This window comes from Chrysemys picta, chromosome 5 (genome assembly GCF_011386835.1).
Source record: "Chrysemys picta bellii isolate R12L10 chromosome 5, ASM1138683v2, whole genome shotgun sequence".
Taxonomy (NCBI): domain Eukaryota; kingdom Metazoa; phylum Chordata; order Testudines; family Emydidae; genus Chrysemys; species Chrysemys picta.
Genome location: NC_088795.1, coordinates 40,051,828 through 40,076,280, shown reverse-complemented (window position 1 = coordinate 40,076,280; position 24,453 = coordinate 40,051,828). Strand labels below are relative to the sequence as shown.

Here is a 24,453-nt window from a genome sequence, read left to right as displayed (position 1 = left end):
CAATTCTCACCTCCCTTTGAAGAGCAGGGAGTAAAATCAAGGAAGAGGTTGAGATTTAGTTGCTAGAAAAAAAGAGACTGTTCCTTTGGGTTAATGTAGGTTTTTTTTCTTTTTTCTTTTCTTTTCTGTTCTCTGTTTCGTATGTTTATGTGTTTAGTGTTGACCAGCAAATCTGTTTGGGTTTTCTCATCCTTTTTTCTCCCTGCGTCAGTTCTTGTGGTGAGGCTGGTGAGGGCAGCACCCAGACTCTTGTACTTTAAGAAAGCTACATTCCAAGTAAAGAATATGGTTAACATTCTCACTGCTGTGAAAGAGGATGAAGGGGGAGTTTATATCTTAGGAATTCAGTAATCCAAAGGTGAAAGGGAATTAATGTTCACTGGGCTACATTCTCCTCTCAGTTACAGAATAAACCAAGAACAATTCCATTGGGTTTGATTAATCCACTGGGGCACAGAGTGGTACATTTTGCAGCTACTGAAACCGTGGGAGGCAGCAGCATTTGAGGGGGTGGGTGGATTCACCTCAGGGAGGGAGGGAGGGAGTGGTGCTCTTACCACCCTCTTCTGAGTTCTGCCAGTGGAGAGCAGCTTTAAAATTCTGCAATAACTTCCTGGCTAAAGCTGCCCGGAAGAGGAATCAGCACTTCCTCTGGATGCCCCTTCCTTTTGTGGGGTACATACAGGCCTTCTGGCAGGACATAACAGACAGGAGGAGCTTCTGGAAGAAGCCAGTGGAACCAACACAGCAAATCTGGGCCAACTGACTTTAGTGGTGTTACTCCAAATTTACACCTCTGTAAAGAAGAATAGAACTTGACTTAATATGTTCTAATGAAACGATTTGTTTTCCCCAATGAATTTAGAATTTGCAAGTGTTACTGATAGTGGAGCTCTTAGAGAAGGGCAGGAGGTGATGGGTACAGAGGGAAACTCCATTTTTTATTGTTTATCAGTATATATATATTTTTTTGGTCTCATTTTGCTTTTAGAAAATTAGAGTGTAGTGGAAAAGCCTGGAAAAATGAATTCAGGGTAAAAGCAATCATATGAAGTGGATTTCATGTTAAAGAGCCACCATTTATCTTGTTGCATTGTAATATGACTACTGGCCATTTATTTTAGAAAAGTAACATTGCTTCTTCCAGTATAGTACAGAAGGAAATGGGCATATTGGAGATCTGACCACCTGCTACCTACCTGTAAACTAAACCTGACTGTTCTGACCTTGCACCATTTGTGTTCCAGAGTTTTGTTCTACTGTATGTCATGTGAATAAACTGGTTATTCCTTCCTGTGCTTTTATCTGATGTCTACACATTTGAAGTCTCAATGTTTTCCTTTCAGTCAGGGTCCCACAACTAAGATGTGTATACAGTGGTTACAGGTAAAAAGTTATACAAGAAAGGAATGTTTTTTAAAATTTCTGGACTACTATAGTTGACAGGACAGCTGAAGAAAGGAATTATGCTGGAAGACTCACTAGAAAGCATTAGATTTTTACAGGCAGCTCTGTCCTGTGATTATGCAGTCTGATCTCCTGTATAATTCAGGCCATAGAATTTCATCTAGTAATTTCTTGTGTCAAGTGGAATAAGTTGGGGTTGAGGTAGGCTATATCTTTTAAAAAGAGCCAAAAAGGTTTCAAGGGACGGAGAATCTGCCACGTCCTTGAGCTGCTCCAATTGAAATTATCCTCACTGCCTTATTTCGAATTTGAATTTGTCAAGTGGAGCAGAAAGGAATAAAGCAAGAGAAGTGGGAAAACAAAGGGATAGAAAAAGACAGAGGAAGAACAGAAGGAGAGGGCTAATGGGAAAAGAAAGCAACAGAAAACTGAACGGAGGCAAGAAAGAGAAAAAGATAAAACCAAAGTAAATTGAGGCAATGGGATAGAAAACTTAGACAGAAGGCCTGATTTTCCATTGTGATGCACTCCATTTTCATTCATTCTTTCTTTCTTTGTCTGTGATTCCTTTAAAAAAATTTTTTTTTCTTCCTTTGTTTTCCTGAGGGGGAACACAGACATTTCTTTACCTTTTCTCCATACAGAAGCAGCATCTTCTTACCCAGTTGTAGCCAGGACCTGAACAGCTCTGAGCCACAATTCTCATTGATGCAAGTGGTAGTTGACGGTGCTTGGCACCACTCAGATTCAATCCCTTTATGTTATGTCTTCCCTATATACCTCCTCCATTTCTCTTTTTTTTAAAGTTCTTGTGTTTCTCATTCTGTTTTCTCTAGCCCTTGGCTGCCCTCATTTATTTTTTCTCTCCTCTTGTGAGTCTTCCTTTCTGATCCTGCTAATTTTACCCTCTTCATTCAGGTGGAGCATGGAGCATTAAGAAAGATGTTTGATGCACCTTTCAGGTCTGGAACATTCTGGACTGGCAAAATTGAAAGATCTGTCAAATGGCAGCGTTAGCTGAGTTGGTGACTTGAGTCTAAGGCCTGGTCTACACTAACCCCCCAGTTCGAACTAAGGTACGCAACTTCAGCTACGTGAATAACGTAGCTGAAGTCGACGTACCTTAGTTCGAACTTACCGCGGTCCAGACGCAGCAGGCAGGCTCCCCCGTCGACTCCGCGTACTCCTCGCGGCGAGCAGGATTACCGGAGTCGACGGGGAGCACTTCTGGGTTCGATTTATCGCGTCCAGACAAGGCGCGATAAATTGAACCCAGAAGTTCGATTGCCTGCCGCCGAACCGGCGCGTAAGTATAGACAAGCCCTAAGAATGGCCGGATGCTGCTTGTAAGTAAAATGCTCTGATTGTGCTAACTTAGTACATTTGTGTTGTAACTTTACTGTTTTTTTTATTATCCAATTAAAGTAATTGTAGTTAATTTAAAAGAAACCCAAACATTTTATAGTAGGTTACATCACTTCCCCATAATGAGCAGACTGTATCATGTTGATATTTTCTGTGTCGCCCCAAGACAACACTATAAGCTTCTGTTTGGCCAGGTACCATCACATATAGAGTGCTTTTCTGACCTCAAGTAGTTGATAGTACAGAATTTTTCTTTGGTAATATTAATTTTATAGTAATTTTTATGGATTTTTCTAACGCTCCCTCCTGTCTACCAAGGCTGTTGGAATGTCTCAACTAGAGAACAGTGTTCCTCCAAACCTCACCTAGGGGCAAATACTTTTAATAGAGCTCTCTTGCTCTGTATATAAAGATCTGAAAATGTCACTGTAGCACACTTGCAGCTTCTGGCACAAGCTATATAAAAAGTAATCAACAAGCAAAGGCAGTAAAAAAGCAGCTGCACAGTGCAGTAATATCCACATACTGACAGAATAAGCAATATTTTTCTTTTGGAAAATCTTTCATGCAACTACTGTGCTTCTGAACTGTATCGTATCTCAAAGTCAAGGTACAATAGCTGCCAAAAAACTGGAAGAAGAGAACTTTTGTGAACATAAAATCACTACTACATGGCAGTACATTTTCTTATCAGAGTTTATTGTTGCACATCAGATATCATGCCACTATCAGAATAATATTCAGTTTTTTTAATTTTAAAAAACTTTGAGAAAAATGTTTCCAGAAATTTTCATTCAATGTGAATGACAAGAATATTACGTCTATAAACACTGAAATATCTATTTAATTTCTTCCTGAGGAAGTTTCACATTTTTAAGCAAAGAAAAAGGGTATTCTGTACAAGCTAGCCTGCAAATCAGTTAAACTCATTCTTTTCTCAAATGTGGAGCTGGGAAAATACTGTAGCACTTTCATGAATGTTTATTGAAACAGTCAAATGAATTTACATCACCTAAATTTATGCCCCTTTATGTTCACTTTCTGCAAACAATCATGCATTGAATTTTACTACCACAGATGTTTGTGGAAAGCAAATTTCAAAGTCAAATACATGAGTATTTGCAGAAAACAAGTTAAACTCCACACAGACAAGCATTTGTGTAGGAATTCCTTACACACTCATCTAACCAGGGAACAGAAATCATACCACATGCCTTATCTGACCAATCACAACTAATCAACTAAGCCTGACTATCAAATATTTGCAATAAATGTTTCACAATCAGTAAATTAAAAAAAATATTAAAGTTGGTAGGATATTTATGAAAATGCATTTGAAGAAACTGCAGTCCGCTTATAGATAAGTGATGAGCTTAAAATAAGCTAAACTTGGTCAAATAAATATTTTTTTATGAATTATTTGCTCAGCTTTACTTGTGTATCCCATTATTTTCAGATTTCAGCTATTGTACATAAAGCAGGGGTTCTCAAATTGGGCGTCGGGACCCCTCAGGGGGTCACAAGGTTCTTACGTGGGGGATCGCGAGCTGTCAGCCTCCACTCCAAACCCCACTTTGCCTCCAGCATTTATAATGGTGTTAAATATATAAAAAAGTGTTTTTAATTTATAAGGGGGTTGCACTCAGAGGCTTGTTGTGTGAAAGGGGTCACCAGTACAAAAGTTTGAGAACCACTGACATAAAGTCTGGAGTCTGCATGCCTTGCTGAGACTCCTTGTTCATAAATAACTTGGCTGGTCCTGAATAAATGTTGTTTTTACTTTTCTTTACAGGCGTTTGCTGAATATTGTAAAAACATATTTTAACAGAATATTTCTGAGGAAAAATTATGGGTAGGTGCATTTATTCCCTTTTAGGGCTCATACAAAAAAATTCACCCCCAAATATATCTGCAAATCAGAGCAGTAAATACCTTTGTAAACTCAAAGAACACTATCAATTTGCCTTTACTATCCACTGTTTTTAAGTGTCACAATAATAATAATATTTCTAGTGCACAAGAAGTTAATGCTATCTAAAGAGCTTGATCCTGCAGACTTTTCTCAGGCATTGTCAAAATAGGAGTTTTGAACAATAAGGATTTCAGGATCAGGCCCTGTGCAATGCACAATTCTGAGGACAAAAGGCCAAATACTTTTGTTTATAGTATTTGCTCAGGCAGAACCCCCACTGAAATCAATGTGGAGATCCTATACTCTGTGCCCCTGACAGTCCCCAGGCTCCCTGATAATAGGGATGAAATGGAACTTTACTACCAGCTATTTGCCTGGCCATGGCTGCCAAAGGGTCTCCATTTAGAGAGGCACCTTCCCACATCCCATCAGGAGGCTCCGCAAAACAGGGTCTACAGCTCTAGAATATATTACCTTATCTGTGTAAGTTATCTGGGACTAGAAAAAGGTAATGTGCATATTCCAGTCCACACCCAAGCCCCATCCAACCTGGGGCTGCCACAAATCCTCATGCTGGCCACTCCTTACCTCCTCCCCTCCCCCCAGAACTAGACCATGCAGAGAGCCCTTTGTGGTGTCCTAGAAAGAAAGGGCTGTGCTATAAATGTGTGTGAGCTCCATCCCTAAAGCACAGAGGATGGTTGACATCTGTGCAAAGAGGTTCCCGTCCATATATAGCAATCTTGGGAGCATGATCTGGCCCCAAAATGCTTATGTAATTGCTGCTTTTAAGAGAGCAGAGTAACTGTAGCACCAGAGCACAAAACACAAGCTTTGTGCAGTTCCTACAAAATAGTGGTTTGTTTTTTTTAATGTTTTGGTGATGGTACATCAGATGTACACTAAGGATGAAAGGACCCTATTGAAGTCAGTGGGGCTACTAGAGCATCAGCGTAGGTGTTTTCCATCATGATTAACATTAACATCTTAGTTGTTACAAATCCATATAGACATTTGCAGGTCACATCAACTCTTTACACATGCAAAGGATTTTTCTTTTGTAGATATTCAGAGTCCGGAGGGTATCTTTTACTAAATTAAAAGAATTTGAAGAAAAGTCAAATTTTGGACCTAAAGCACATGACAGAAAGTGAAGATTTTTTGATTCTTTCTATATATAATTATGATGTTCAACTTATAGATTGTCTACTCTACTAGATCCTTGTTGTTAACCATGCATACTCCTTTATGCAATAATGTGCTGAGTAATGTATATCTTTATACACAGCAAATTTGCCTAGATATTTTTCTTTATAGGCCTATCAAAATTATGTATTACAAAGACAAAGTCCATGAGTAAAAAAACGTACAAGTTAGAATTACAATAAGGATCTCAATATCTGTTTTCTCTTTAGTGAACAATAAACTGGTTTCCGTCCCATTACTATAAAAATTAAATTTTATGGTTTATGACAAACACTACATAGAAAAGTTTTCCACCATTTGATGTACTTTTTAACTGCCCATTTTAAAGCAAATATAGTTACAGAACCAAGCATCAAATTTGGAACAATAGTATATATAGGGAGCAGGGGGTCACCTACCATGCCCATTTTTTGACTTTGGGTATTTATTCATTAGCTGTCATGCATTTTTAAAACACATTGAGCCATATTTCAGTGGAGTAACATGAGGGCTAAATTTGGCTCATATTTTTAATGATCTCTTTCCTATTTTTTTGAAGCATTAATAATTATGCCCTGGTCTCACGTTTAAGTAGGCGTGCTGTTTAGCTGAGAGTACTCACACTGTGTAAACTTAAACATATACTTAAGTGTTTGCAGTACTGGAGCCTAATTCTATATCATGACTGCACACTGTATTAATTTGTATTTAACTTACTCATTTATTTTATTACAAAACTTTTAAAATATATATCTCCCTAGGGAAAGAAGTATGTTTTTGCAACTTGCATGTATTAAATTGGAAGGCATTGAGAGATGCCACCACTTTTCAGTCAGTATAAGAGGAGTTTTGGGAAACACACATCAAATAAATACATACAATTCAACACACCAAAAACCAGGACAAGATAAATTGTAAATTAAGGCAATCTTCATATAGGTCTGTTTCTGTTCTCACACCAGTTTTTCACTGATATAAGTCTACTGATTTCACTGGAGTTACTCCTCATTTACAGCAGTGTGAGATCAGAATCTAGGCCTCATAACTTGCAACTCACAGGAGCTAGGTGTGAAAGATCTACTCACGTCATTTGTTCATTGCATTGCTATGGTTTGGTTCACAGTCATATAAGTTTAACACTCTGATTATTACAATGTAAATTTCTTTTTTAACTTTGTGCTTCATATATCTAATTAGATTTATTCTTAAACATATAGTAGTCTCTGTTCAGAATAGTCTATATTCCTTTGTGTTGCTGTTTCAGCAGACTGTATGGAGGTGCAGTATTTAAAAGCATAGATTCTGAACTTGACAGGGATCCACAGCACACTATGGTTTCCTCCTCACAGAGCAGGGCCATATTTCTTACATCATTTCTTGCTACAGTGTTTTAACCTGTGGCTTCAGGATTTGGCTCACAATACATATTCTGTCCTGTTGTTTACACCTATGCAACATGTGTTTGTACTCCTCAACTGTGTTCATTTATTTTAAGTTCAAAATTTGGTAAGCAGATTCCAAAGGCAGGAGATTTGGCCATTGTATGTTATACAGGGTTTTCTTAGTTTTGTTTTTTGTTTTGTATAAGACACATCATAATAATCAAAAAGTATGAAAAACCATGAGCAGGCAAACAATGGGCTACAAAACTTACATGAGACACAACACTCCTAAGTTCGAATATAAAAGTGTAAATATTTACTATGAAATTGGACAGTTGTGTAGCTTTGCTTTTAAAGCTTATACCAGTTGCTATTGACTTCCACACGTGCGCACAGTAGTTTACAACAATTCCACAGGCCCAGAAAAGAGAAAGCCTGCAGGCCTCCAGAGTTCTAAGAGACACAAACATTTTCACCATCCACATGCCAGCATATGGAAATAACTTCATTCTTTTATTCTCTTTTGAAGAGGTATATTTTACACCTGCCTTCTGGTAGCTATTGAAGGCTTTAGGTAAGATGACTGAAGTGTGGAAGAGAGATTTCAAGAAGCTTCCTCTCAATGCTATCTCACTTTCTGTAGTTCCTGTCTCAGCCATGATGGCAGGGGTTGTCCCAATTTGTGCAGGAGTTTTGACAGTTCCACATTGTGATCTCTGTAGTAGCTTGACAGAAAAGCCCTACACTGATGGATAAAAAAGCAGACATTTTTATTTAGTAAAATATTGTACTGTAGATGCTATGGATTTTGAGTTTTGCAGTTTGTTTTACCTGTATCTAAACTATGCCATGTTTTCTTCTGTGCTGTATACTTTCTCCTATACTATGTATTATTGCACACAGCATCTATACTCTATTTAGCAGCTGAGCTGCAGGGGATTATTTTAGTAGATATACAGTTAATTTCCAAACTGTTCATCAAAACCAAAGAAACTAATCAGAGTCTGATCTCAGATACATCTGTATAGATCCAGAGTAACTCTGGAGTCAATAAACTACTCTGAGTTTACATTAGTGTAACTGAGGGCAGAATATAACCCCATAGTGTTTCAGGTTTTGTTATTCAAGTATTTACATTTTTCAGAGACGTTTAGGATAGACAAACATAATACAAATAAGTAAAATACCTCACAGAGGCTGATTCTCCTCTCACAAGAGTTACTCCTGATTTACACCAGCATCAGAATAAAATCAGGCCTACAGTACAATAAGTAAGTACAATAGTACTTACTACTGACCAAGTCTTGAGCACTTCACTCCGGTTTTATTCAGACTAAGTTAAGTGGGAGTTCAGTATGAGAAGGCCAGAGTAAAAACAGAGGCTCCAAATGCTTGCTGAGATTTCTTCCCATCCTCTGTGCAGAAGTGGGAATGTGGACCTCAGCTATCAGGCCTGTGAAAGTAACTTTATCTGAACATTTCTGGAGGAAAATTTTCAAAATTGATAGATACCAAAATTAATTGATCTTAAAAATGAACTGCCACGAGAACATGTGTAACTATTAATAGCCTGACAAGTCAAGAATGAAACAGACTGGAAGAACAGAGGACAGCCCCACATTTACACATCTGATCACGACTGCAACAAACCATGCGTTTTGAGCTTGTTGCTGGTGTGGGTCGCTCAGCTGAGGGGCTGGGATTTTAACTGTGTTGCAGCTTTTTGAGAGCAACTAGGTTTTTCAATATGAAGAAAATGTTTAAAAAACAATTTCTGGGTAAGTTAATTTGGAGACATCTTGGCCTTTATACTCAACCTTTATACAAAAGGTTGAAAAACGATCATGTGGTACATGGTATCAGAAAGGCCTCAGCTGTAGGTAGAGTTAGTACAAATAAACTATAGGTTGTTAATTTTATCCTCTTGTTCTTGTTATAATTTTGTCAATGGAGTGTCCCACGGGTGTGAGTGAGGCACTCCTAAAAGCCATTCAAATGCTGTATTGCCTCAGAAGAACAATGGTTTACCTCTGAATCCATAGGAGGGTATTTTCTGCCTTTGCTCTTTCCAAGACACTTGGTTTTTCCTTCTTCCAGGAGTTGACACCAGAAACCTTTATGTGAATCGAACCTGAAATTCAGCAAACAGATCAAATATGTTCAGTCTAAGATTTTTTTATCACTTCAGCAAACTTAATATTTCGGGTCCACTTTCTCCTTGTTATTCAGGCAGGATACCCCTTAGCACTAATGCAAATTATGCTTTTCTTTGGAGGAAAGAATAAAGAATAACAGGCTAGCTAGCTATCCCTATAGATTTCTAGGGCACACATAACTGACCACAGAGCCCATTGAATCTAGGCACATATAGACCCTATTTAATTTTATTTATAGTTAATGTTTAAGTTGCAGAAGCACCCAAAGATGCTGTACAGGATTGGTGCCCCATTTCACTGGGGGGCTCTACAAACCACATAAGAAGGTACAATCCTTGTCCTGAAGACTCACAATCTAAATAGACAAGACAGACACAGGGTGAGAAAAAGGGATACAACATACAAGCTAAGGCTCAACTTCTGCAACCATTACTCATCTTGAATAGTACTTTATTTGTCCACTAGTTCCATGGAAATCTATGTGACTACTTACAGAATAAGGTACTCCTCACTGTGAGTAAGGATGGCAGAGTCAGGCCGAAAGTGACTATAGTATGGTAAGCAGGAGTAGGGCTAGGGGGAGGACAGGATGGGGTAAGTTAATAGGAGTAAGGCAGCAGAAAAAGGAAAGGATGGGCGAGACTGTGCATGGAGTAGGGGAAGGGGAGACAGGAAGAAGAAAGGAGTGAGGTGGAGGAAAAGGCTGTTGAGGAGCATGGAAGACAGAAAGAATGAGGCTGGCAGTGATGCAGTTGTGTGAGAAAAATGGAGTAAACCAAACACTAGAGAGGATGAATGGCCATTGTTTAATCTGAAGAAAACAGAAACTGATGATGACAAACAATTGGGTTCAGGGGGTTGTGATGATTACTGTTGCGGTGAAGAGATTTTCCTCCTGAGGGCTGGATCTCCCCTTGGAACCCTGCTCTTCCTCCGCCAGCCCACCCGTGGACACTTAGAGCCCGGAGCCCAAGATATGGTGTCTGCCCTTGCTCAGACCTGCAGATGGGGGACTCCAGCTGGGCTTCTCCCTTACCTATTGGCACCCCAGAGAAATAAACAAAGTCTCTCTATGGTTCCCCTGGCTCCCAGTATATTTTCTCAGGCTTTTGAAATTACACCAATGTCAGTCTAGCAATGGACTAAAGGTGTGATGATGTACCTCATAGTGAGATTCCACAGTGATGATATTATCAGGGGCTTTGGCTGTACAGTAATGTTAACATTAAAGTGCCTTATTTTTAATTCACAAGGTATATGGACCCTATCTTGCTTCCATCAATGTCAATGTCAAAACTCCCAGTGGGAGTTGAACTTAGACTCCTCTCTCCTCTTTGCCAGCATAATTAGTGATTCACAGCATAGATAAGCACATCTTAAGAGCTCTTTGCATCAATATTATATGCACATGCTTATTTTGACATGACTTCTCTATGCAGCCAGCCAGGATAGTCACCAAGCCAGAACAAAATATACATGTTTGTGTACAGACATGAACTGTGTTTGAGCTAGAGCTCTGGATAGGTGGTTTGCGTCTTTTATAGATCAAATCAAACAATACTAATAAATAATGTCAATGGAGCTGTATCTGGTCACGGTTGAACTGATCATATATTTTAGAGCACATTTCAAGGGCCATATCATGCCCTTCTTTGATGTCAATTGGAGTTGTACATGACTGATCAAGAGCACAGCTTTGGCAGTAGCATGGACACAGGTAACACCTGTTTTGATTGCATGAGAAACTATATGCAATAAGTATTGACAAAGATTCATGGGAGTCAAATTTCCAGAAGTGAACAATTATAGTGGATCCCATGTACATCACGAAGCAAAGTGCCTTTAAATTATCCAAGATAGGTGGATTATTGAAGTGTTATTCATTTTATGAATTTTTTTTTGTTAAATTTCCATCTGACCATGCAGAAACCAGAGTATATCTGCACAGTTAAACATCTGCATGGTTAAAACTACAGTCTTCCACCAAAAAACCCTCTCATTTCAAGGCTTAGAGACAAATCTTCAGCTCAGTTTATGTATCTGTAAGGGGTACAGTTGCCTTCAATTGCTGCATAAAATGGCTGTGCACCACCTTGACTGTTCCTGGAGATGGTCAGTTCAGTGCATGTGGATGGAAGGAACCCACAATCCACTATCATAGGATGTGGAGCTGCCCAGAGGTGGGGAAATCGTAAGTTGGGTCTACCCTAAAGAACAGAGACATTTGTAATTTAATCTGTGGGACAGCATTTATTGAAGTATCAATGGTGCAGAATGTTCACACAAAGTTAATTAAAAGCTGTTTTGTGAAAAAAGACAATTCATCCACAGGAACATCCTCTCAAGTGACAGCAGAGTGATAGTATAAATTCATGACAAATCATAGTATAAAATAGCATCAAACAAAGCCCACAGTTAATAAAAAGACTGATATCCCAAGACATTTAATTGCTTGATAGAAATACTAATATTGCCAGCCAGCTTGTTTTAAGGATAAATTCATCAACCTCAAACTGCGGCTAGAAAATACCTTCTAGCATGATCTAATGGGTAGAGCAGGAGACTGGCAACCAGCACTCCTGGCTTCTTCTGGCTTTGTCACTGACTGTGTGCCATTAGGCAAGTGTTTGTTTTTATACAATGTCCATCACTACAGAGTCTACAATTACTAGTCTACCATTCACTTCTCAGTGCTTCCATCGAACCTTCTGTATGGGCAGCATAATATTTACCAATCTCAAAGGGCTTTGTGAAGATTAATTAAAGGGTATAAAATGTTTTGAGTTCATTGGATAAATAACCTATATTTTTATTTCATATTACACTATTGCAATTTTGTAGGTACAAGTAGAGATGGGAATTTTCTACCATATATATCAATTACCAAATGACATAGAGGGCCAAATTCATTACTGGTATAACTAAACTGATTTAAATGGAGCTATACCAGGATGAATTGGGGTCAAAGTAATGGAAAAAGTTGCCTGAATCTCAGTTATGCTAAATGAACATTATCTGTGTTCAAGGGTAGACAAGAAGGAAAAGCCTGCTGCAGAATTAGATGCAGAATAATAATTCACAGCATCCAGGTCAAGGCCTTTGGTGTACAAAGAAACAGAGCTTTCAATAGAGTTACTTCCAGGGATGAATTGGGTCCATTATGTCTGTATAATACACTTGACTTTATCTCATGAAAGATAAAATCTGTTTTGCTACATACGCCACAAAAAGGAACAGAGCACAACTGTCTGAAAGCATTAAATGGAGAAATGTCTAGGAAAGAAAAGAATTCTTTTCTGAGAGCTTCTTATAAAAACAGACAATGGGCTCACATTCAAAAGAGCAGCCTAAGGTTATCAATCTTATTTTAAGGGCAAGTGAATCTAAATGTCTGAATCCAAAGGATTTGTGTACATAGGTATTTATTATACAGAAAGTAGATTTTACATTCCTGACACTGATATTGTTGAGTCTCCTGTAATTGAATGTAAAGGAAACCCAGCCTTCTGTCCATTCTGTTTACGCATGGTGAATCTTTTGCTGCTGAGGAAACAGATGCAAAGGCATCTCTCTCTTTTATCCATCCAAAATCCAAACACAATTTTCACAAACCAATACTTGTTTTATCTGTCAGGTGTCCATCTCTGTAATATTCAAACACCATGTTTAATGCCTGGCTCAATACATAATTAACAGAAAATATAATCCTTCTGAGTTGCATTCTTTCCACATGTTGTTAACGATTACTTGGATAGCAGTTTGAAAGCGTGCAAGAAAGAAAAATGTATTTTTCATGTCTAATCAGCACATAAGCAAGTCCAGATTTTTCCATGGAAATTAAAGAGGGTAAAGACATTGAAAAATACATATTGTTGCCCACAGTAGCATTAGTAATAGGACTTGCATGCAAAATTAGTCAGAGGAGTATTAGTGGCTATTAATTTGTATTGATTTTGCTTATAGAACCAACACCATTTTGTTACAGCCAACAAATGTCTCATCAACCTAATCTTGCAAGGTGCCGAGGTTTGTCTAAGGAGTGCTGAGCATGCATTCACATACACACATTATATATTTAGATGTACAAAAATTCAATGAATAACAGCAAATTATAATTTACAGGGAATATTGCAACCCATTCTTTTCAGACTCTTTATACAAAACTACAGTTGCATGATTATTTCCTTTTTAAATCACTCCATTGCTAATATTCCATTACATTAATTATGAATGAACTCACGTTAGGGCTTCAGAGTAATTATAATGAGGAGAAACTCCCAGAAACTTCTGCACTTCATCCATCACGGTAGCTGGGTCACTTCTCAGCTGCTGTCCATCAATAATTAGCAACTGCAAAAATAAAATAATACTGTATTTAAAATTCATCATACTTCAAGCTTCAAACAAACTTTCACCTATGTCAAGCTCATTCATTAAGAGGAAAAGAGGTGCCCCAGGGAATGGTAACAGGTCTGGACTTATTTATCATCATTAATGATCTGGGAGAAGGGTAAATGACACACTAATTAATTCTGAAATGAAATTATATTGGAAGCTGTTGTGAGCACCACTGAGGACAGAGAAATAATGCTGAAGCACCTAGTGAGATTACAAATATCGGCAGGAAATTAAATGAGATTCATCCTGACAAAATGAAACCTAATATATCTGGAAAAAATAAGCTGCAACACCCCCACCCCCACATATAAAACGAGAGGAAGATATTCTGAGCCATATATGTGCTCTTTTTTTCCGAGTATCAATCAATTCATTGACAGTTATGGTCACTGCTGAAGAAAGCACTCAGCTCTCTCATCCTTTGCCACACACTAATTTCTTCTTGTGCCCAAGATCCATCATGACTGAATAGCAGCAGCTGAAGCTGCTGTGGGGCACAGTGGATAGGAGATGGCTAATCGTCCGGCCCAGATTGGCTGCTCGACAACCAGTCATTTTCCCTGTGGAAAAGCTGCTTTTTGTGACTGTAGAGCTGGTTCACTCACAACTCTTCAAAGACCGTTTTTCCCCCCATCAGAGGTTGCCATCACATGTGAAGTAGAGCTTGTTGCACACAAAGCAAGTTTCTCCTAGCTTCCTGCTGCTCTCTACTTCTGATCATAACTTGTTTTTAGATTTAGTGGAGATGGCTGAATGAACTGGAACTAGGGAGTGGTTTAGGGGAGGATGACTGGCGAGTGAATGAAGGGACTGAGTGAGGCAGCAGTTCTGTGGAAAAAATAGCATGTGTTCATATAATTAAAGATTGTATCATAATTCCTATGCACAGGGTACCGAATTAGTTGCATGGTCAAATTTAATTCTGGCATTTCCTAACTTTTGAGTGCTAGCCTTGCAACCTTAAGGTTCTTTTACAGTAGTGGTTTTGTATGTAATTTCCTAGATTTTTAAAAAAGCAAACTGAAAAACAGAAATTCCACCATGTAGAACCATATTGACTCCCACATGCTTCATCAGTAAGGTTAGAACCTTTAGATCCACAGCACAGACCTCTGCCACTTGAGCTAACAGACTGATATCTTGTGAAGTATGTGTCTTCAGAGGCTTGTCAGGAGTATGCACTTCTCAGGTTCATTAAGTGATATCTGTTTTGAGATAAGCACACCTTGGTCTCATGAATTGCACACACCGGGAAACACAAACCCTTTGAGGCTCAATGTGTAACACACAGAGATTCAAAGGGACAGGAGTGCCAGCTGTAGCCTCCAATGCACCAAATGGTTTCTCAATACTCAACAGAGCCATGCACCAATGATCTGGGAGGGGAGTGGTGGCTCCCAATATACTAGCAGTGATACAATGCACTGACAGACCTGGAAGAGGTGTGATGGGTAGAGGACCTTGACTAGGCATCAACAGATCCTAAAACCCAGTGATGGCAAAGATCGCAGAGGCACCAGTGTGCACAGAGGTAGTGATACACTGGCAGTTCCCAGTGAACTGAGCAGTGAAAAGATTAGCTCATGGAAGGACCACTGAACTCATGAGCAGATGAAGACACTGAAGCACTTAATGACTAATGGGCCTTATGTCTTTATTTATTTGTGTATCATACCCAGTTCCAGACACTCAAGCCTCTATATCCTCAAGTCTTCACAGTGTTCAGTGCACTAAATCTCCTTTGATCCCATCAGGGGTGGATAATGCATTGATACTTCACAATGCTGGCCAATGCTTTGATGCTGCACAGTGCAGAAGCATTACACAGCACCATCCCAGCAATTTATCATGGTTTCCCATCAATGCTTTTTATTGGAAGTCCTGATGGGGTATCAAATGGCTGATGCCTGATGCACTCGGAAGCACTGGGTTTCCTATTGTGGTTTCTGACAGGTTCACCAATCCAGCCAGTAGGGTGCCAGAAAGTGACAAGATTAAAACAAAAAACAAGAAAACAACTCAGTGTTAAAGGCAGTTCAGTGGGCAAGAGGGGTGCAAGGAGCAGCAGTGCTGAAGCTTCCTCAGTTGCTGTTCCTGTTGCTTTTTGTTGATGGAAGTCCCAGTTGTGCAGTGCCAGGAGTTAGTGCATGGCTGTGACATCACCAGAAGGCCCCGCCAACCAATCAGAACATGGTTTTGGATAATCAGCGCCCCAAACCACACACTCATATATATTCATGAATAGTAATAATCAGTAATGAAGACTTCAGAAAAAGTGAATAATCTAAGATATCAAATTCATATGAAATAAGACACAATGTTACACTCTATTCACCTGATAAGTTGGAAAATAAGTTAGCCATCTTTCTATATGGGTGGCATACCATCCAGGTACTAGACATCTCTTCTGTAGAGCTCTAAGGTCTGATGGGGCTCGAGGTCCAGCTGTGATCACCTGATAGAAGCTAAATTTTAGAGCTGCAGGGTCTTCATGAGATCGCTGATGCTGCAAAAGAAAGGTAAGTTACAAGAACATCATGGACACCGGAGTCCAGAGTCATAGAAATAGGACAGAATATATGTGGGCAATGGTCTAAAGGACTTGTTTGTGACTGATTAAATTACATTAGAAGTGAATTTCAGTTAAGAAGCCTTGGTCTATATTAGATAAATTGTTGAGAAAGTAAGAATAACACTGCTATTAACTATTAAAAGATCTGACTAGTATTAGCATAGCAAACTAGCACACATTTTCATTTAATGAAATGGCAGCTTATGTATAAACAAACCCAGGATAACGAACTCAAATATGGTAACCTCTACTTATGCAGCCAAATCTTGAAGTCCTTACATGATTTATATTCAGACCTTACTCCAGCAAAGCTTTCACTGATGGTTATCAGATAGATAACTTCTACTTATAGGAACAAAAGAAAATCCATAAAATAAAATATAGATCCTGAGATCCTTATTCAGTTTCTACTTATTCCTCATTTTGTCAAATTCCTATTGTAGTCAGAAGAACAGAAGAAAGGGACTTTTTGAAATAAGAGGCAACAATTAAGAACAGAGTGGACAGGTTCTGGTCCATTCTGGACAGATCCCACAGTTTCAAACACCCCATGTATGTAACTAGATGGCATAGTGATAGGCATTATAGAAATACTTATAGAAAAAAGACAGATAAAATAATTGTATTTATTATTTCATGGATCAAAAAGTGAGGTACAAACTTGCATGATGGAATACTATATAGTAGTTACTGAATAACTTACAATGAGATATCGGGTTTTACTAAGAAATAAATTTTGTCTATAAGGTGCTGCTGTTATTATTATTAGTAAAGCAGGCCTATATTCTAACAAGTTTGAACTAACTGCATTGATGATAAGTACCACAATCTTCCTTGACTCCTTAAACCTTGTTTGATTTGCACGTCTCTGCTTCAAATTAAATTAAATTCCCATTGGCTATCTGGATATAGGTCCAAAGATGGACTACAAGCTGTCAGGAACAGTATCCCCGATAATGTCAAGGCAAACCTGGTGACTGAACTTTGTGACTTTGTCCTCACCCACAACTATTTCACATTTGGGGACAATGTATACCTTCAAGTCAGCGGCACTGCTATGTGTACTCACATGGCCCCACAGTATGCCAACATTTTTATGGCTGACTTAGAACAACACTTCCTCAGCTCTCGTCTCCTAACACCCCTACTCTACTTGCGCTATATTGATGACATCTTCATCATCTGGACCCATGGAAAAGAAGCCCTTGAGGAATTCCACCATGATTTCAACAATTTCCATCCTCAGCCTGGACCAGTCCACACAAAAGATCCACTTCCTGGACACTACAGTGCTAATAAGTGATGTTCACATAAACACCACCCTTTACCAGAAACCTACTGACCGCTATATTTACCTACATGCCTTCAGCTTTCATCCAGACCACATCACCCAATCTATTGTCTACAGCCAAGCTCTAAGATACAACCACATTTGCTGCAATCCCTCTATCAAGCATTCTTAAAAATTACAATACCCACCTGCTGAAGTGAAGAAACAGATTGACAGAGTCAGAAGAATACCCAGAAGTCACCTACTCCAGGACAGGCCCAACAAAGAAAGTAACAGAATGCCACTAGCTGTCACCTTCAGCCCCAACTAAAACCTCTCCAGCGCATCATCAAGGATCTACAACTTATCCTGGAGGACGATCCCTCACTCTCACAGATCTTGGGAGACAGGCCACTCCTTGCTTACAGACAGCCCCCCAACCTGAAGTAAATACTCACCAGCAACCACACACCACACAACAAAAACACTAACCCAGGAACCTATCCTTGCAACAAAGCCCGTTGCCAACTCTGTCCACATATCTATTCAAGAGACACCATCATAGGACCTAATCACATCAGCCACACCATCAGAGGCTCGTTCACCTGCACATCTACCAATGTGATATATGCCATCATGTGCCAGCAATGCCCCTCTGCCATGTACATTGGCTAAACCGGACAGTCTCTACGCAAAAGAATAAATGGACCCAAATCAGATGTCAAGAATTATAACATTCAAAAACCAGTCAGAGAGCACTTCAACCTCCCTGGTCACTCAATTACAGACCTAAAAGTCGCAATTCTCCAACAAAAAAACTTCAAAAATACACTCCAACGAGAAACTGCAGAATTGGAATTAATTTGCAAACTGGACACTATTAAATTAGGCTTGAATAAAGACTGGAAGTGGATGGGTCATTACATAAAGTAAAAACTATTTCCCCATGCTAATTTTTCCCCTACTGTTACTCACACCTTCTTGTCAACTGTTGGAAATGGGCCATCTTGATTATCACTATAAAAGTTTTTTTTCTCCTGCTGATAATAGCCCACCTTAATTGATTGGTCTCGTTATAGTTGGTATGACAACACCCATTTTTTCATGTTCTCCATGTATATATATCTTCCTACTGTATTTTCCACTGCATGGATCCAATGAAGTGGGTTTTAGCCCATGAAAGCTTATACTCAAATACATTTGTTAGTCTCTAAGGTGCCACAAGTACTCGTTCTTTTTGCTGATACAGACTAACACGGCTACCACTCTGAAATTTGAGTTTAAGATATTCAAAGTTCCCCTTCAACATTAACCTGGCTTGTTTGTTATGATGCCAAAAAGAGAATGGTGGTAAGAATGGTACTTCAGTAGTATTGATGGAACTCTGAGGTAAAATACAGTACTAAACTTTATTGGGTGTAATTAAAAAAATATTTGGTGCTGATATTGGATTTAAGTTGGAGTGTGAAATCTGATCTTTTGTGTGCTTTTACCTTATACTATACAGATTTCATGGGGAAGACCAGCATTTTTCAATTGGGGGTCCTGACCCAAAAGGGAGTTGCAGGGGAGTCACAGTATTGCCACCCTTACTTCTGCACTGCCTTCAGAGCTGGGCAGCTGGAGAGTGGCAGCTGTGGCCAGATGCCCCGCCAACAGCAGCACAGAAGTAAAGGTGGAAATACTATACCATGCCATCCTTACTTCTGCACTGCTGCCTTCAGAGCTGGGCTCCCAGCCAGCAGCCGCCACTCTCCAGCTGCCCAGCTCTGAAGGCAGTGCTGCCACCACCAGCTGCGCGGAAATAAGGATAGCAGTCCTGCAACAGCCTTGCAACCTCCCCACAACTCCTTTTTTGGGTCAGGATTCTTTCAATTACAACACCATGACATTTCAGATTTAAATAGCTGAAATCATGAAATTTACAATTTTTAAAATCCTATGACGGTGAAATTGACCAAAATGGACTGTGAATTTGGTAGGCCCCTATATATGTTCCTTTATTACGGTCAGTTTAACAAAAGTTTAAAAAGTTAACCTTACTCAAAATTCAGGCCTTATTCTGTGTCTGCAAAAAACTTAGACCATGAGTAATTGCATGTACATACCTCATATTTGGAAGCACAAATTGGGCAACTGTTCACATGCATGGTACTCAGATGCACAATTAGTTGTGTAAATGCACATTCTTTACATGCAGTTATTCACGCAAGCACTTTTTTTGCAGGCACATATTAAAGCCAGAGTTGTGAAAAATATGGCCTTCAGTGTTTATATATTTTAAAAGAATGGATTATCAAGTTTATATGTATAGAAAGCTTTTTCTGTACTCAGGTAATTGTTGCGTGATGAACTGGTTTTCAAATAAATGCTTACCTGATCAGACCCCTTTGTTTTTTCAGTATTTAATCACATAAATATTGAGAGGCTCCCAGATAAAAACTGTTTTATACATAATACAACTAGAACCTGCCTGTATTTTTCAGAGTCCCTACCTGATACCAGGAGTATGCCCGATCTGATGGGTCGATGAGAATGGTGATGATCTTGGCCTTAGGGATCAGGGAAGCTGCTCGTTTGGGAGCTTCCTCAGAATGGAAGTAGTTGGCACTTTTTTCAAAGAGAAAGTCAGTGCTGACATTGGATGGTACAGGGAAGAAATCCATATACCTAAAAAAGGAACACTGTCCTCAGAATTACTCAAAAGTCCTGCATACACTAAAGCAAGGTGGGTGGGTGCATATGTTAAATATATTAGAGAATAATCCATAAAAATAACAGACATAGTCATTGTCAAGTAAAAACATTCAAAAATGAAAGGCCTTGTTTTTTTTACTGAGAAGAAAGTGTTATAGGTGTACAAACAATTTATCCTCTTTAAATTAGTGGGCCAGTTCCTGAAGTAGTCACTCATTTCTACTCAGGCAAAACTCTAATCAAAGTCAATAGTAAAGACTGAGTAAAAATAAAAACTTCTGAATCTGGCCCACTGCTATTTATAAAAAATGTGCTTTATTATTCCTATTACAGCACATGATGGCATTTCAGTTACACCAGAGCAGAATATCATAAGAAAATAATATTCAGAATCAGGGTTCCTGTTATCAAATCTGGCAAGAGTTTGTTAACATGAAGATGTTACTTAAAAACTTAGCAAGAAAATCTCACTACTTCTTCAGCAAGAGTCCTCCAAGTGGTGAAGGCATCTCTGAATTACTATTCTATGTATCACAGTTTTGTGGAAACAAAGCAGGCTGTTTTTTAGTTTGTTTAGTTCTGAGCTTTTCCTCTTCCAGTTATGTGGTTCTAGTTAGTTGCCAACAACCTGTCATATTATCATCAGACTTGTCTATCCACAACCAACATACCAGTTTTCACTGTTTTTGAGGGAGGGAAAAGGAATTGACAAATTTGGGTCTTTGTGTTTTTCTTTTTACCTCCTGTTGTTAACAATATAAAATACTATATATAGTAACTTCTTTAGAGTGGATTGACTGTAATGGTTAAAATTTACCCCACTGCACAGATCTTGTGTTGGCCCTCTGCAAGGGGGTGAATTTCACCTAACATAAATATAAAAAGCTGTTTCATAAAAATAGCTAAGAATCTGTGTGATTGGTGGATAGTCAGCAGATTTTATCCGTTAGCTGTCAGCTATTTCCCACCCATCAGACTGACTTCTCACAGTCAGTAATGAATGCTGACCCACTGAACTTTGTAATAAGAATCTGCTGCAACAATTATAACTCTATGAAAACCATAGACCTTAAAATAAATTCTATGTGAATTTTCTCCACTTGGAACATATAGCAGCCTTTACACTATTAATTTTATGGATGAATAAAAAGTCTAAGGCAATAACTTTTCCCTGACACCAGAGAGTAAAGAACAAGACTGAGTATCAAGAATCTTTTATCAGTGCTCCCTGCTTAATGCGCTGTATTACTGGTTTTCACCTTTGAACATTTTACCCTGCAGCACTTTTTGAAAGCAAGACCAACCAAATGTATCTTTGTCGAGCTCTTTGGTAACTTCTTGGGTAAACCAGGGGAAATAAGGTAGTGATGATGAGCCTTTTCTCTTCACTTATCCCTGTTTACTTCCTTACTGACTGCTGAATATTTTCCTCATTATCTGATCCTTGAAAATACTTTTAAAAAGCATTTCTCCCCCACAACGGAGTGGCAATTTTCTATTTTCCATTTAAAGCCAAGAACAAACTGCTTGTGGCTGAAATTTTCATTAGATTTCTCTTTTCAGTATTTTAGAAATAAGATATTTAACCTGAAATATTAATCGTGCTATCTCATACTCAATTTATAATATTATTTTTATTGTCATAGCTTCAAAAACATGTGTAAATAGGAAACAAAGCACCTGCCAGAGAAATGTATGAGAATATCATCCCTAAAGAGATGTATAATTAAGAAACATACATTGCTTTCCTTTTTCTCTTATTCACATATTCTAAGTATATTAACATCCTGAGACATACATGTAATTCTCATTAAGATTACTTAGTATTGCCTCAAGTTTAGAACAGATATCTCTTTATATGCTGCATTAGAGGGAAGATAAAAATCTTAGGCATTTACTGTGTTTTTGACTGAGGTTACCATAGAATCATAGAATATCAGGGTTGGAAGGGACCTCAGGAGGTCATCTAGTCCAACCCCCTGCTCAAAGCAGGATCAATCCCCAACTAAATCATCCCAGCCAGGGCTTTGTCAAGCCTGACCTTAAAAACCTCTAAGGAAGCCCATTCCAGTGCTTCCACCCTCCTAGTGAAAAAGTTTTTCCTCATATCCAACTTAAACCTCCCCCACTGCAACTTGAGACCATTACTCCTTGTTCTGTCATCTGGTACCACTGAGAACAGCCTCATCTTCTTTGGAACTCCCTTTCAGGTAGTTGAAAGCAGCTATCAAATCCCCCTCATTCTTCTCTTCTGCAGACTAAACAATCCCAGTTCCCTCAGCCTCTCCTCATAAGTCATGTGCTCCAGCCCCCAATCATTTTTGTTGCCCTCCGCTGGACTCTTTCCAATTTTTCCACATCCTTCTTGTAGTGTGGGGCCCAAAACTGGACACAGTACTCCAGATGAGGCCTCACCAATGTCGAATAGAGGGGAATGATCACGTCCCTTGATCTGCTGGCAATGTCCCTACTTATTCAGCCCAAAATGCCATTAGCCTTCTTGGCAACAAGGGCACACTGTCGACTCATATCCAGATTCTTGTCCACTGTAACCCCAGCTCCTTTTCTGCAGAACTGCTGCCTAGCCATTCGGTCCCTAGTCTGTAGCAGTGCATGGGATTCTTCCCTTCTAAGCGCAGGACTCTGCACTTGTCCTTGTTGAACCTCATCAGATTTCTTTTGGCCCAATCCTCTAATTTGTCTAGGCCCCTCTGTATCCTATCCCTACCCTCCAGTGTATATCCCTACCCTCCACCATAATTTATGTGTATTTAAATAGCATTTTAGAAGGGTAGTAGTAGTCATTTTCAAATTGTGTAGACACACATTACAAAGTGTAATGCCATTTTTGTATTGTGCACAGTACATAAACTTTTATATTTATACTAATAACCCATCTTACCAATCAATCCCCCTGTGGTAGTTATTTCTATTAAAGAACTGTACCTCCTCAAAGGTTTTTGGGCTGGGGGAGTTACTAATGATGGAAGGATGCATAATCAGGAACAAATACAAAGCTGTGGTACCTGAAAATAGGATGAAAGTCCAAAGGTTAACAAAGCATATATATTCTGTGGGCCAGATCCTCACCTGGTGTAAACCAGCATAGCTCCATTGAATTCAATGATTCTATTCTGATTTACACCAGCTGAAATCCTGGTCCTATAATTCTTAACCAAAAACATTTAAATACATTTGTACAATTAATACTGAATACAGGAGCATCACTGTTGATGATACACCTATTAATATTTTTAAAACTTGATTTTAAAAACAAATTATTGTATCTGTGCTGAAGTTGTCACAAAAAAGATTGACTTAAACTCCAGCCACTTAAGCTCTTGTTAAATATATTAACAATAGGTGGTTGGTGGCATATGAAAGGGAGTAGATAAAAAATGTGCCAATTTCTGATCACAAAGAGAAGCAACTATAAATTTAATGAATAAAGTCTTGCAGACTTACAATTCTACCTGTCCTGTAGGGATTTTCTGACTTGCAGTGTAAATTCCACTGAATAACACTGACTTGCTGTAAACAAGACACACTTTTCCTGTAGGACAGGTTGAAGCTTGGGGGCCATGGGACTGTGTACATGTTTTGAAAAATTACTGTCCTTTTCTCTCTCAGCTGTGATAAAATCCTGTCAATCACTCAGTCACCACTTGATCTGTTTAACAGAGTGTTAATCACATCACTTCTCAGTTAAACCCTATGAAAAATCCAACACTCTCCACTACATCTACATTGTCTGTGTAACATGTTTTTATCACTTACATTATTGTACCTTGGATAATGTCAGAAAATAAAAAGTGCTATCAGATAATCAAGGTTTATACAAAGCTCAGAGTGATTAAAACTAATTCTCTATTGTAATAATTTGAATTTGCATATCACCAGACTCATTAAAATGCAGTAAACTCTCACCAGTTTTCTGGGGTCCTATAACCAGGAATTTTGGTAATCGATCACAGGTTTTTTCTTTAGACCAGATATCTCTGTGCCGCTTGTCATCACAGGGATTCTAAGTAGGACAAAAGCAATATCTGAGAATTTTATTTGTAATTATATTTGTTCAGTTTTTGCCCTACGTACATAAATCTCAAGGA

General features: G+C 38.7%; 1 protein-coding gene across 2 annotated transcripts in view; it reads right to left on the bottom strand.

The window, feature by feature from the left end:
- Positions 1–5,979: 5,979 nt before the first annotated feature.
- The window catches only part of LOC101950484 (N-deacetylase and N-sulfotransferase 3), a 101,868-nt gene continuing 83,394 nt past the window's right edge, over positions 5,980–24,453 (bottom strand). The window contains exons 8-14 of one of the 2 annotated variants that reach the window (XM_005290314.5): positions 24,272–24,368; positions 23,247–23,370; positions 20,143–20,317; positions 16,141–16,311; positions 13,648–13,757; positions 9,280–9,382; positions 5,980–7,996 (exon numbers count right to left, since the gene is read on the bottom strand). In XM_005290314.5, the coding sequence (XP_005290371.2) occupies positions 7,877–7,996; positions 9,280–9,382; positions 13,648–13,757; positions 16,141–16,311; positions 20,143–20,317; positions 23,247–23,370; positions 24,272–24,368 (900 nt within the window). In that variant the 3' untranslated portion in view covers positions 5,980–7,876. The remainder of the gene's footprint in view (positions 7,997–9,279; positions 9,383–13,647; positions 13,758–16,140; positions 16,312–20,142; positions 20,318–23,246; positions 23,371–24,271; positions 24,369–24,453) is intronic. The other variant, XM_065596284.1, reaches the window with a different exon arrangement.